The sequence below is a fragment of the Phragmites australis genome, chromosome 5 (genome assembly GCF_958298935.1).
Source record: "Phragmites australis chromosome 5, lpPhrAust1.1, whole genome shotgun sequence".
Lineage (NCBI taxonomy): Eukaryota > Viridiplantae > Streptophyta > Magnoliopsida > Poales > Poaceae > Phragmites > Phragmites australis.
This window is the reverse complement of record NC_084925.1, coordinates 38,086,012-38,100,102: the sequence shown is the minus strand read 5'-3', so window position 1 is coordinate 38,100,102 and position 14,091 is coordinate 38,086,012. Positions and strand designations below refer to the sequence as shown.

The following is a 14,091-nucleotide window of genomic DNA, read 5'->3' as shown; positions in this document are numbered from 1 at the left end:
GCTCCGCCACCGCGCGCGCCCCTTCATCCTCTGTTGCCACTTCGGATCCCCGTGCTCCTACGCTGGCCGAGTGCGCCTCCTCCAGGGGTCGCCGCCGCGTGCCGAAGGAGAGCTGCCCAGTTTACCCCACTTGACAAGTGGAATGGAGCTCGATTTCGATTGGGACCTCGAAGTAGACACATCAAGCTTGAAAGCCAACCGAGCCGACCCGAGCTTGAAACAAGCCCTAGGCGTATTTCAGCTCGCCTTTTCTATTCCATCCTACATACATACAATGTTATCACGAAATCTCCTCGATGGAATGGTGTTGTTGGGCCCAGGCTAGGAGCTAGGTCTACACCCTACACCTGCGAGTATATATCTCTCGGGCAGCTGAGCCGTAGGCACGCAGGCGTGCGATATTTGATACCCGTATGGTGACAAGGACCATCGCTCACATGAGCCCAACCCCGGTAATCCATGGGCCCCATACACCTCCATCCCTTTATAAAGCTAGCTGCACTGCACTGTGTTACAGTACAGATTTTCCAGATCTCTCTAACCCTACGCTTCTTCATTTCTCATCAAGAGAAATAAAGGAAAATAGAAATTACGTAACTCCTTGAGGAAAAGGAAAATAATACGCAGGAGCTTTGAGATGTAGACCTGTAGTAGTACTAGAGCACAGTGATGGAATGGCAAGCTTGGGGAGAAACATACAGCGAGCGAACGCACCTAACCTAAGGCGCCGCCGCCGCTACTCCCTGTCTACTACGGTTAGCAGGGATTCAATTTCATTTTAATATTTTTTCGTTCATCGATGAAAAAAATCAAAGTTTATAGAATTTCGTTGAAGTTTTGGGCATTTTTCAACATCTACCATGTGGATCTCACATGTCAATAAAAGAAGTTTTAAAATTAAATATTTTATTCATTCTGAAATTCCCAGATTTCGCTGAAATTTTAATCCTAACCACTAGTCGCATTCCACGAATCTCCTTGCGCAGTCACGCTGTCCCGTCCCCGTGCGAAAGGAACGCACCCCCGCTGCAGTGCTGCTGTGCAGGCAGCAGCTTAGCCACAACCACAAATAACAGAGCGAAAAATACAGGGATCACCCACCAGCAGCAACAGCAACAAAAACAGCAACAACAACAGCTCCATCCCCGTCTCCGTCTCCGTCTCCGTCTCCATCCATCTGGCCACATCCCAAAGGCGTCCGTGGCGCTGTACAGCCGTCAATGCGGACGCTGCGGGCTAATTCTTCGTCCAGCCTCCTCTCTCCCCCCTCAGCTCCAGAGTAGCAAGGAGCAACGCGTGCGTACACGCATACATAGGTAGATCCGATCCCCTTCTACTGCCCTATATTGCGTCTGCTCTGCGCCACAGTGTCTATTCTCTGGCCAGCACCCAGCTAGCTCCAGCCAGCTGCTGTCATCGCAGCAGAAGATAACTAGGTAGCACTGTAGCAGCAAGTGTGAAAGGAAGAAGCAGGTGGCGAATCGAGGGAGGAAGGAAGCAAGAAATACCAGGGGAAGGAAGCGTAGAGCCTGTGCTTCTACTGGTAGTGTAGTGGTAGCTATGGATCAGTTCACTGCGAGCGGTAGGTTTTCTAAAGAGGAGGCGGACGAGGAGCAGGAGGACGCGTCCAATTCCAGGCGCGAGATCCCCTGCATGACGGCGGCGGCTTGCGCGTCCGCGTCCACGAGCGCATCTGTGCCTCCCTCGGGAAGTAGTAGCGTCCCCTTCCGCTCCGCGTCAGGGGACGGTGCTGGAGCGTCACGGAGCGGCGGCGGAGACGTGGAGGCGGCGGAGAAGGAGCACATGTTCGACAAGGTGGTGACGCCGAGCGACGTGGGGAAGCTGAACCGGCTGGTGATCCCGAAGCAGTACGCTGAGAAGTACTTCCCGCTGGACGCGGCGGCCAACGAGAAGGGCCTCCTGCTCGGCTTCGAGGACCACGCCGGCAAGCCATGGCGCTTCCGCTACTCCTACTGGAACAGCAGTCAGAGCTACGTCATGACCAAGGGCTGGAGCCGCTTCGTCAAGGAGAAGCGCCTCGAAGCCGGGGACACTGTTTCTTTCTCCCGCGGCGCCGCCGAGGACGCGCGCCACCGTCTCTTCATCGACTGGAAGCGCCGGACCGACACCCGCGGCCCGCTCCGCTTTCCCAGCCTCGCGCTCCCGATGCCGCTGGCATCGCACTACAACTACAGCCCGTGGGGCTTCGGCACCGGCAGTGGCGGCGGTGGATTCTTCATGCCGGCCTCGCCGCCCGCCACGCTCTACGAGCATCGCCTGCGCCAGGGCCTCGATTTCCGCAGCATGAGCTACCCCGCGCCCGCGGTGGGGAGGCAGCTCCTCTTTTTCGGCTCGGCCAGGATGCCTCCGCACGCGCCGCTCCTGCCGCGCGCGGCATCGCCGCTGCACTACACAGTGCAACCGAGAGGTGCTGGTGTAACCACCGCCTCACCGATGGTTCTTGACTCGGTGCCAGTCATCGAGAGCCCGACGACGGCCGCGAAGCGCGTGCGGTTGTTCGGCGTCAACCTCGACAACTCGGATTCAGGCGGCGGCGGCGAGCCGAGCAATCTGCAGTGCAATGTATTGTCGTTGCAGATGCCCGGGTGGCAGCAAAGGACTCCTACACTACAGCTGCTAGAATTGCCTCAACTTGGTGCGGAGTCCTCCGCCGCATCGTCTCCGTCATCGTCCTCTTCCTCCAAGAGGGAGGCTCCTTCAGCTTTGGATCTCAATCTGTGACCTAAAGGGTAAATCAAAGGAAAGTTCAACAATTCTTTCTTCTGTTTGTTTTGATTTTTTTCTCATCACCTCACCTTGTATTTTGATGAATCCATTATAACTTTTCATGATAGGAGCTAGGATTTGACATTTTCCTTGTTATTGGCTCTTGAACTTTTGAGTTGGATTGAGAAGATACAGATAAACACTAGGAAAATCAATGTTTTCCCAAATCCATGTGCCATGCATGTTCTTTAGCACTCATGCTCTGAATTTGCTTGTGCTGTTGCATTCCGTTCATGCGTAGTTCAGTGCTTGCCACGAATTGATAGGGAATTTCCTATCGACTTTACATCAAGATCAAGCAATCACGAACAACACGAACACACAATAGAACAATGGATTTTTTTTTTCTCTAGCACACGCTGCTTCACAAACACGACTCTTTTCCCCACGGCTTCATTATATAGAACCGAAAACTAGACTCTAAATCTTACTCTGGTCCAATCATATTTCTGCTCAGATTTTTAATCCTTCCCCAACTCTATACGTATTAAACTTCTGTTAAGACACCATTTCCACTTGGCCAAAATCAATCACGCCAAAAAATAAGATTAACTCTAACATGGTTCCCTACATATGATAACATATGTCTGCAAATCTGCCTATGATCTCCTAACATCTGTCAAGATTTGAAGACATCGATTCGCGGAATTACACAGCACCGATCGAAGAAGCAGCATCCATCTTTGCTGTGACCTTAAATCTCCCATAACAAATTAACTCGAAACTCCGGAAAGCACGGATGGACACATTGATCGCGCATTCAGAACAGACAAGCCTGAAGCAACAATTGCAGGTCAGATCTTAAAATCCCTCACATTCGGTACTACTATCTCATCATCTCATGCCTATGGAGGCCAGGACATTCCTTTATTTTTTTCTCTTTTGTCTTCTTTTCTCTGGCTGCCTCTTATTGTACTGTTGTACTCCTGTTCTTCTTCTGTACGTACCATACATGTATAGAGTATAGTAGGCGCAGCCAGAATAAACAAGGACTCGTCCTCTCCTTTGCTAAGAAAAGGGAACACAGAAGTAAGTCCAAATTACGTATGATTTGTATTGTCTGGGCCTCGACTGCATAGTATAGTATATATACAGTTCGAGGCAGGCTCCAAAGCTAGAGCGAGATACTCCCTTTGATTATAAATACATTTTGAAAAAGATTCTATCAAAATTTTAAAATTTTGACTAGCAATAGCTTTCAAAATATTTAGTTCGAAAACTTTAGAACTATAGGTAGATTTATCTTGAAAAAATCTTTCATAATATCACAAATTCAATAGATTTCATAAATATATTATAATAGAAAATTATGATCAAAACTATGTATCAAAGACCGTGTGTTATCCAAAACAACATGTATTTATGACCAAAGGAGCATATTTATGATCTCTTTGGAACGCATGATTCTAAAAACACAAGAATAGGAAAAATGCAGGATTAGAATACCCTAGCACATTGAATCCTATAGAATAAAAAATACAGGAAAATTGCAGAAATGACCATTTAGATGGAGCGTAGGAAAAACACAGGAATCAGGTGAGAGAGATAGACACAAAGAAAATTTTTCATGAGGTTAGGCCTCATGTTACAATTCCTTCAAAATTCCTATGAAAGAAGCCATTCCATACGATTTTCATAGGAATTTGACAAGTCCATTTCTTTATTCCAAAGAACCTTTGTAGGAAAAAATCCTAAGGATTAAAATCCTTCAAAATTCCTATAAAAATCCTACAGTCCAAAGGAGGCCTTATGGTCATGGCAGTGACTTGTAAAGAGTGGCCGCCTGGCCGGGTATTGCCAACAATGGCGCCAGTACTGCCCATAACACCTTCGTACTCCTGTTAGGAATTTATGGGGCGACGAGGACGAGCAGTGGTACGAACCTAGCTGTGTACTGTTGCTGTAGGAGTAGGAGCAGTGCGTAGGTGTACAATCTGTTGCCTGCCGCTGCATGTGTTGGCAGCTTCTGCCCTTCTTGTGCGATGTATGTTGCTTCGATGCCAGATCCCTTCGCCCTTTTCACTGCAGGAGCCTGCGAGTACTGCATGGCGTGGTGTTGGAACAAAAGAGGTCACGTACCGGCCTCTCATCAGCTCGGCTGGCCAGAATAGATGTCCGTAACTAGCAATCTGTTGGGGATGGGTGCAATTCTTTTGCAATGAGATGGGAGGGAAGTTTAGAATGGACGGGTATGTCGAACCTTGCAAGAGAAGTGCCTTTGGTACACTGTAAGATGGGAAAGGGCAGAGGGATATGGGATTGGGAAGATGAAAGGGAAAAGGAGGTAGCCTTCTTCACAAAAAAAAAAAAAAAATGGAATGGAAGTGTCTAGCTCATACATATGGAGTAAGTGCCTGCTCACTCTTCTTCTGCCTTATTGCTGTATTCTGCATGTAGTTTCTTTCCAAACTCATTCCATGCTATGCATGCATACCTCTAACGTCTGTCTGTTGATCTGCTACTGCAGCTTGATGGTTCATCGTTCTCTTGTAGAGGGAGTGATGGATTTAGATAGATGTGTTTCTGCTGGGGAACTGTCCTCTTTTGAATTCTTCCAACAGCTAACTAGGAATCCTTGTATATGCCGCCGAGACTGAATCCTTCCAGATCATGAATTGTAGACTATGCCTTGAAGTGTTGGTGCTTATAAGATCCCGTTTTTGAAACTTATCTTACCAGATGAAAAATCGGAACTCAATAATATTCCTCAGCTTGTTCTATATATTATTATTAAATTTAGACGCACATAGTGAGACCTTATATAGATCTATAATTTGATGCGTATGTTTACGAAGAAGCTTCTTTTACAGCCATATATTACTGTAATTATCATATTGTTCCTTCTTCTTCGCTGTTGAATCTCTCTACTTAATCTTATCGACTTCTTCAGTTTTCAAAGGAAAAAAGTTTCTTGTTTGTTTGTAGATTTGGATCTTTGGCTAGAATATGTGCACAAGGGCAATTTACTTACTGAATATCAAACATAATGGCTTTGTTGGTTACTTTAATTTGTATCTAACACTAGGGGATATAGCATTTTCCTAGATTTTACTCCATCAATCTTAAGTTCTCCTACATCAAAAGTGCCTTACTTTTTGTCTGTGAGAGAGAAAGTACTTGTCTGTTTAATGTCTAAAAAGGTTTATCAACGCTTTATGCTAAGGATTCGTAATAACAGATCTAGATGTGCCCTAGTACTAATTAATATACTCGATCTGATTGAAGAACCAAGCAAATTTTGCTGCTTTAAATTTATGTTAGTTCCTTCAGTTTCATATATGTTATACTCAATCTTATTATCTAAGTTGATGTAAATGATTTTTCAGGGGGTGAAATAGCTGGAATGATCGAATAAGACCTGGACATTGCAAGTTTGTATATAGAGCAACATTTGTGAAATACTATTCTAAAATGAATGGCATCTTGGTGTGTCTGCCTAGCCTAATTGGAGGTTCTGAGATAATGTATGGAACAAGCCAGCTAGTAATGACGTTATCTTGAGCCAAACATCCAGATTAAACCATTTGATTAAGAAAAGTGAAAGGACAACACGTGAGTTTATTTTTGTCCGTATCTACCAGCTACCGTCTTGAGCTTAGACACAGTAGAAGTACTGTAGAAGGAGGCACAAAGCCTCCACTGTGGAAAAGTTGACCTTGCATAGTTGCATGTGATATTTCCTTGGGCAATGACAATGATCGATTATACATCACCCAATATATATCTATGAAGATATCTAGATATACTACTATTTCTATATACGACTTTGTATGCCTAGGCCAGCCTGGCATCTCGTTGGCCCCAGGGCGAAACAAAAATTAGAGGGCCTCATAAAGAAAATAATATTTATAAGAAAAAGGTCCAACAAAGATTCCAATTTTCAAGCCGTTCATGTATGAATTACTTTCTGAACTATTCAGCCCATAAAACGGTTTCTACAGAATACAACCAGGATTAACAGGAATGGACATTGAAAACCACGAATGGCAGGATCTAAGGGCAATTTATGCATACAAGTCTTCAATGATACGTTCTTGAATGGAAACAAGAGACAAAGCTAAAATCAAGTACATGAATTGGGTGATCAGCATTGTCGGGGGATAATCCTAAATAATAAATCTAGGTATACCCGACGACGAATATGTTGAACTACATTTCCTATGGGTGTATCTTAAACAGGACTCCAAGGCATCAGGATTTATCCAGGTTTAGACCTCTCGTAGGATAATAGTCTTACGTCATGTGTATTATCTTATGAATTGAATGAGCTTGTTATAGAGTATCCTGCCTTACAAATCAAGTCTTCACCCTTTTATATACTAAGAGAAAAGATGTCTATACAAACGAACCGTGGCAATACAGGTGACAGACCTATGCCTAACGAAACCTATCTATTCCTAGCTCATCATGATGATGGGTAAGCACACCCACCCCACTCTGATCGTCTTGCATGTCCTGTACCATCACTAAACTCCATCACGCTCATATGTCAGACCATCTCGTGGTATTAAATACTATAGGACGGGTCACTGCAACACCACACCACCCCACAACCATGCCCCATCGAAAATGAGCACCCGAGGAAGGAAAAATGATCGAGTGGGCAACATTAAATGATATTTAATTGATTAGGCAAGTACCTTCTTTGCGACCAGCAAGGGCTGATCGCAGGATTTTGCTTTGTGACCAGGGGTTGGTCGCAGGATTTTGCTTTGTGACCAGGGGTTGGTCGCAGGATTTTGCTTTGTGACCAGGGGTTGGTCGCATGAGCCTCACCCTGGTCACACGATGAGGTCATGGTCTTGACACTACCTACTGCTGGATGACACCTTGCAGTACGAGACCTGCCTCGTGGGGCACCCCCTTACCCATCACATCGATAGTAGCCACCAAGCTCCCTCATGGATATAGTGGACTGAGTGGTTCGCTACAGGGGTTCGTGGTCGCTGCATGCCACGTGGTCATGGTTGAGTTTGGTCGTACCACTTGGGCCCTAAATGATCATAAGTTTGCTCAAAGAGTGGTCATCGACGCCGCCCACATTAGTGGTTGACTCAGGAAACCGTATCCCAAGGGGAGGTGAAACGTCAGGGGAGAGAGAGAGATGGGAGAGAGGGAGAGAAAAATATGAGAGAGAACATTAATTGCTATAAGGCCCGATGGAATTTCAGTTCCCCATGCATGACCTTTTGAATTTCACGCAGATGAGACCCCACGATGGTTGAGATACTGCGGTGACCCTTTAAATTGGAGTACCCATAGTTCCCCACGAATACTTTCGTCATCTCCTTTAGCCTCCAAGCCTTCGCACTCAAAGCCCTTCATCTACGTCTCTGTTCTTGTACTCACCGCATCTTCCATTTTGTCCGATGGCGCGCTCTAGTAGTGAGCCGCCTTTCCCTGCTCCAAGTGTGATGGGGCGAGGCTAAAGTAGATGTATGACGTCGGTCCGCTCACCCGATGCCTATCCTCAGGGTACCACACCAGGGATAATGTGACTGCTCCCTGATAGGGAGAGATCATCCTGTTCGTCTCATTCGACTTGGCGGGCCTCGTGCTGGCCTTCTTTGAGTTCTTCACCACCATGATCTCCTTCTATGACATCTGTCACCTCCATTACAACCCTAACTCCATTCTCATGTTGAGAAACATTTCTCACATGTATGAGAACTTATCCGGGGTCAAGCTGTGCCTCGACCTCTTTTGGTTCTTCTACACTTGTCGATCGGTGACCGGGCCACCCACCGGAAGCTATGGGTTCTGCCTTTGTGACGACGCTGCAGACTCCTATATTAAGGTGGGCCTCATGTCATCATGGTCTGGTTGGAGGGAGGATTGGTTCTACCTCATAGTCAATAGTTCCTTAGACAACCTTCGCATGCCGAGCGCGTCGGCGTAGGTTATCGACAACTGGGGGAAGCCGTCTGTGACTACCCCAGAGCTATTGACCCTGGCCAAGTGAGTTGGACAACTTTGAGTGGCCGAGCTGATGGGGTCGGACGTTGTGCGTAACTTCATCAAGCGCCGATTGTGCCCCCTGCGGAGGAGAGCACACCTTGTGTTTCTATATTCCGAGTCAAACAATGTCAGCCAGGAGAGCCTCACAAGTAACCCCACAACCGCTTTCTTGTGTCATCTTTCTGGCAAGGTGTGCAACCTCCCATGTCTTTTCTATTATTCAGATCTCACTGACGATTTCATCGACTCGTGGGTCCGAATCTTTATGTCGGCCTCCCCGAGGAAATGCGGTCCTCCAGTCGGCGCACTTCCATTGTGTGATCTCACCCTGTTGGAAAAAGCACAGCGCAGGAGGGTAAGTTTGGTATTTTCAAAATTCCTGCCCCCAAGAATTTTTAGGAGTTAGATTTTCATGATTGGCATCATTGCAGGGCCTCCCTGAAGTTGATGTTTTGCGTTCAGTCATTGGTGAGGTTTTGGGGGCCTCCGATCAAACCACCTTACGGAGGGGAACTCACCGCGACCTCCATCCTGGCGCCTAGCAGAGCATGGCCCCACCTCCTCCTAATTCATTTGGTTGTGCCTTCGAATCATCTACTTGCAAAGATGGCCAGCTTGCCCAAGGTAGAATGCCAACCATGGAGGAAGGTTCTGTGAGCACCGTTGGTCAACAGAGAAGAGACTAGCCTTGCCCTGAGTTAGCTAGGGGTGACTAGACTACTAGTGGTCAATTGTTGACCCCCACTGAGGTCTTACGAGTGGTGCCAGCCCGCAGGGGAGCAACCAGTCTCATCCTTAGTCAGCCGTGGGCAACCAGACTACTCATGATCCATTATCGACCCCGGGTAGAGGCCTTATGAGTGGCGTCGGCTCGCACGGGAGCGACCAACCTCGCCCTCAGCTTGCCAGTGGTGACCAGACTGCATGCTAAGCCCCCGTGCAAGGGAAGAAGAGACCAACAGAGGATTTAGCTTCTGTAGAGGCGCCCAAGCATGCCCGTGGGACACTAATCACTCCTAGATTGATGGCATACATGACCTCCTCCTCGCCCGATCAACTCAGTGGCTTCGTGAGGTCAAGAGTTGTGCTCACCCCTCCGACCGCGTGGTACGTCTCCCTGCTAGTCATAGGTACTTCGAGTTCTTTCTTAACTCTGTAATTTTGTAGTCGATGCAAGTCTTTTACCCTGGTCATGACCCCTCCCTCGGCACCTTGATAGAATATTCCAGCCCTCGAGGTTGCACTGGCCCCACCACTGGAAGTACAGGTCATGAACCCCACGTCCGCAGATCCTTTTGTAGGGCCCGCTCCGGCCTCTGACCTGCTTTCCTTGGTCACCAGCCTCCCCACTTTCTATCAGCAAGATGATCACTAAGAAGGAGGCGGCGGACCATAGATGTACCATTCTAGAGAGGCTGGTGGCCGAAGAAAAAGAGATGAGGCACTCGCTTTATTGGGAGAATGCCGTGTTTTAGCTGGAGAAGGTCGCGTTTCAGCGGGAGAAGGCCGTACTATAAGAGGAGAAGGCCACGTTTGCCACTTGACATTCCAAGCTGGCGGAGGATGAGCGAACGATGAGCAGCTTTCTACGGGATGCCTTCATGATGATGCGGGGGCCTTTGAGGACCATCAGGACAGAAGCCAATGAGTCGAAGGAGGTGTCCGTGCAGGGTTGGGCCTACACCATCCATGTCCTGGTGGAGAAGTTCACCTAGCTCCTAGGCATCCTAGCGGCACGGGCAGCAAAGGACGTGGTGAAGGCTGCAAAAGACACGGTGGGGTACATGCTCCGTGCTACCGTAGCCATGAACCCAACTTCAACCTCAAGGTCATCTGGGAGGGGGTTAGGCTACTGGTTCCAAAGCCGAGGCAAAGCTGCAGGCGGAGTGCTAGGGGGCGGTGGAGTATGTAGGGTCTCTTTTCCGGGTGAAGACCATTGAAGAGCAATTATCAAATTGTATGCTTGTATCGTACCTTGAATGAAGTTTTTTCATTTCCTTGATGGGCATGCATCATTATTTGTTGTAGTGTCCCCGACCTAACCAAACTTCCCGCTCGCTCCGAGCCTCCGACCACGGCCATCAAGGACACCGATGACCAGTGCAGTTTGGGAGTGGTGGCCAAGTGTGAACTCAGGTTTGCGGTCAAGCGAGAGAACTTGCAGAGAGATCTTCGAGGTGTCCTAGTATTTCCATAGATTAAGGTGCGCTAGTCTTGCCATAGACTAAGCCATGTGTTGTCTTAGGATAGCTGAGTAATACCCGACCCGCTAAATCCCACATGCTCTATGACTTGTTTCCGACCAGTTTGTCAAGAGGAACTGCTTGCAGTGCAAAGGGACTTGGAGCGAACGATGAGGGAGAGCGACCAGCGGTGGGCGTACTTCTATGATTGCCTTAGCTGGGAGTTCACTCCCCTTGACTCATTGCTCCGGGACGCCGGTGTTCATGTCCGCCCAACTCCTAGGGATACCGTGATCGGTCATATCGACTGGTATTTTGCAGCCTCTGAGGAGGTAGGTGACCTTGAGCAGAGGCTTCATGAGACTATCAGTGACCAGCTCTTTGAGGTCGAAGTCTCCGGTGCCTGCCTTGCCCTTGCCTTCATCAGCGATCACTTCCTCAACCTCAACCTTGCTCCGGTAGTCTCTGCAGGTTTTGACGGTGTTTAGTAGACCACAGCGGAGCTCAGCGACTATGCAGACTCATTTTTGTACGCAGCTCACTCCCTGCTTTGGACCATCCAGTTTGATCCTCTAAACGATGTCTTTGGATCCTGGGGACACTGAATAAAATCATTAGAACCAGTCCCTAGACTTTACCCTAGCGGTCACCTTGTAACATATGGACCTGCTTTTATGCAACTTTACCCTATGTTTATGGGGTGAGTGGGATAGTTACTTCTCAGAAGAGATGCAGGCTTTCTGTACCGCTCACTAGAGGTTTGTACTGTCCAGGACAACCCTTAGCACGACAAGTCCTTCGGTGTTGACTAGCATTCAACCCTAGTTACAACTTGTGGCTTCACGATAATTATCCCTCAGCAACCCACATCCCTGACACTGCGTGAGCGGCTCTTTTCGTTCATTCCCTCGATTTGGCGCTCCCCATATGAGCCCTCCTTCTAGCACAAAAAAAAAACATTAGCAGCATGCATGAAAATGAATCCTAAATTGTTCTTGCCGCTGACCGTATGGTCGGCCGCAAAGCTACCGACCACATGATCTAACTTCTGAATTGGAAAAACTTACAAGGCGATGGGGAGACCTTTCTCATCCAGGAGATCCTACAAAACAGAGTGTTTGGTATTTGAATCGGAAAAACTTACAAGCTGAGGGAAGCTTGGTCTTGTCCAGGGGATTTTGCAAAATAAACAAATTAGCCTCGTGCTTGAGCAGCCTTGCGCATAGAACTTGTGTAACTTGTTTATGTTCCAAGAATTGTGCAATTCACGACCATCCTTCATGGTTAGTTTGATTGCACTAGGTTGGATAATCTCGACCACTGTGTAGGGCCCTTCCCACTTAGAGGAGAGTTTGCTCTGACCTACCTTATTCTAGATTTTCCTTAGGACGAGGTTGCCTACGACTAGGGTCTGTTCCCGCACCTTGTGATCATGGTACCACCTAAGGCTCTGTTGGTATCAGGCTCCTCAAATTAGAGCGCAATCGTGGAACTCTTTGATTAGATTTATATCACAGCAAGTAGCGAGTCTCCTTTCACTAGCAGGCATTTTATACCAAGTGCGGAGGCTACTCTCATTCCTGACAAGAAGCCTTAAAATTCTGCAACATTGTAAGTGGTATGAAAATATAATTAAACTACGGACCTGTGGATGTAGCCAGTAGGTGAGGTCAATACCACTCTAGCCTTGCTCCCCTCAGCATAAATGATCCATTGAAGTGCATGGTCCAATGCTCGTCCTCCTCTGGTTGTTGTTCCTGCTCGGGTTCAAAGGACGACCATTCGGCCATAAAATCGACCAACGCTTGGGACTTGATATCCATTCAAGGGAAGAACTAAATATAAAACTCCCCAAGCTCTATTGTCCACTTTGTTGTTCTTCTTGCCGCATCCCCACTGTTTAGGATTTCCATAATTGTGAGCAAGGAGATTACCTTGATTTTTTAGGCCTAGAAGTAGCATCTGAGCTTACGAAAGGCCATCAACATGGTATACAGCAACTTCTGTGCTTGTGGGTATCGAGTCTTCGCATTGTGTAGGACTTCACTGACATAGTACGCTGGTCGCTGAACACCTTCACGCTCGATGACCAGTACCGCACTCGTGACCTGTGGTGTAGCTGCAACATAGAGCAATAGCTCCTCGTCTGGCCACAAAACGGTTAGTACAGTAGGGAAAAAGCTGTACCTTTTGACATCTTGAAAGGCCTCCTTCTCTGGCATCCCATTAGTTTCCAGACCTCCTTTAACCTGGTCATGGATCCCATCTTGTTGATGGCTCTGATCTTGTTTGGGTTTCCTCCTTGATCCTGCTCTTTATGACCACATCATCAACATATGCCTCGACATTACTACCGAGTTGTGGTCAAAGGATGAGCTGAATACATCGCTGGTAAGTGGCACCGGTGCTTTTTAGACCAAAAAGGCATTTTTACATAGCAAAAGACCTCGAAAGGTGTTACAAAAGTGGTTTATCCTCATCTACCCTATTCATACTAATCTGATGGTACCCCGAACATGCATCTAAAAAGCTCATCAGATCACTATCCGCAGTTGAGTCAATACGCTGGTCGATCCAGGGTAGAGAGAAGAGATTGTTCGGGCACACCTTGTTAAGATTGATGAAGTCGATGCACATCATTCACTTACCGTTAGGCTTTTAGACCATGACAGGTTTAGCCATCCATTCGGGGTATTGTACCTCTCGAATGAAGCCTACTTCTAGAATCTTATCGATCTCCTCGAGAAGTGCTTCCTTTCTATTGGGTGTGAACCGACACGCATTTTGCTTGACAAGTCGCGCGTCAGGTCTCACAGACAACTTGTGCTCGATCACATCCCTACGGACTCTGGGCATATCAGACGACTCTAAGAAAAGACATCTGCATTCACCTGAAGGAAAGTGATGAGCGCAAGTTCTTATTTGGGGTCCATACCAGCCCTATCTGGACCGTCCTAGATGGGTTGGCGTCATCTAGGCACTCAGCCTTCGACCGATCATCAGGATTGGTGACGATGTGGACTTTCACCAGATGACCACTAGGCTTGACGCTCTCAGGCTGTGACCTAGGAGCTAGCAAGACCATGTTGAGGTTCCTCTTATCACAGTGCAGGGCCTTCTTTGGATTGCCCAAAATAGTGATGGATCCTTCATGACCAGGGAT

At 47.6% G+C, this 14,091-nt stretch overlaps 1 protein-coding gene across 1 annotated transcript; it reads left to right on the top strand.

Moving 5' to 3' along the window:
- The first annotated feature begins 1,169 nt into the window (after nt 1–1,169).
- Nucleotides 1,170–6,443, top strand: LOC133919520 (B3 domain-containing protein Os02g0683500-like). The gene is made up of 2 exons (XM_062363940.1): nt 1,170–3,580; nt 6,114–6,443. The coding sequence occupies exon 1, from the start codon at nt 1,561–1,563 to the stop codon at nt 2,740–2,742; it is 1,182 nt and encodes a 393-aa protein (XP_062219924.1). The 5' UTR covers nt 1,170–1,560; the 3' UTR covers nt 2,743–3,580; nt 6,114–6,443.
- Nucleotides 6,444–14,091: the final 7,648 nt, after the last annotated feature.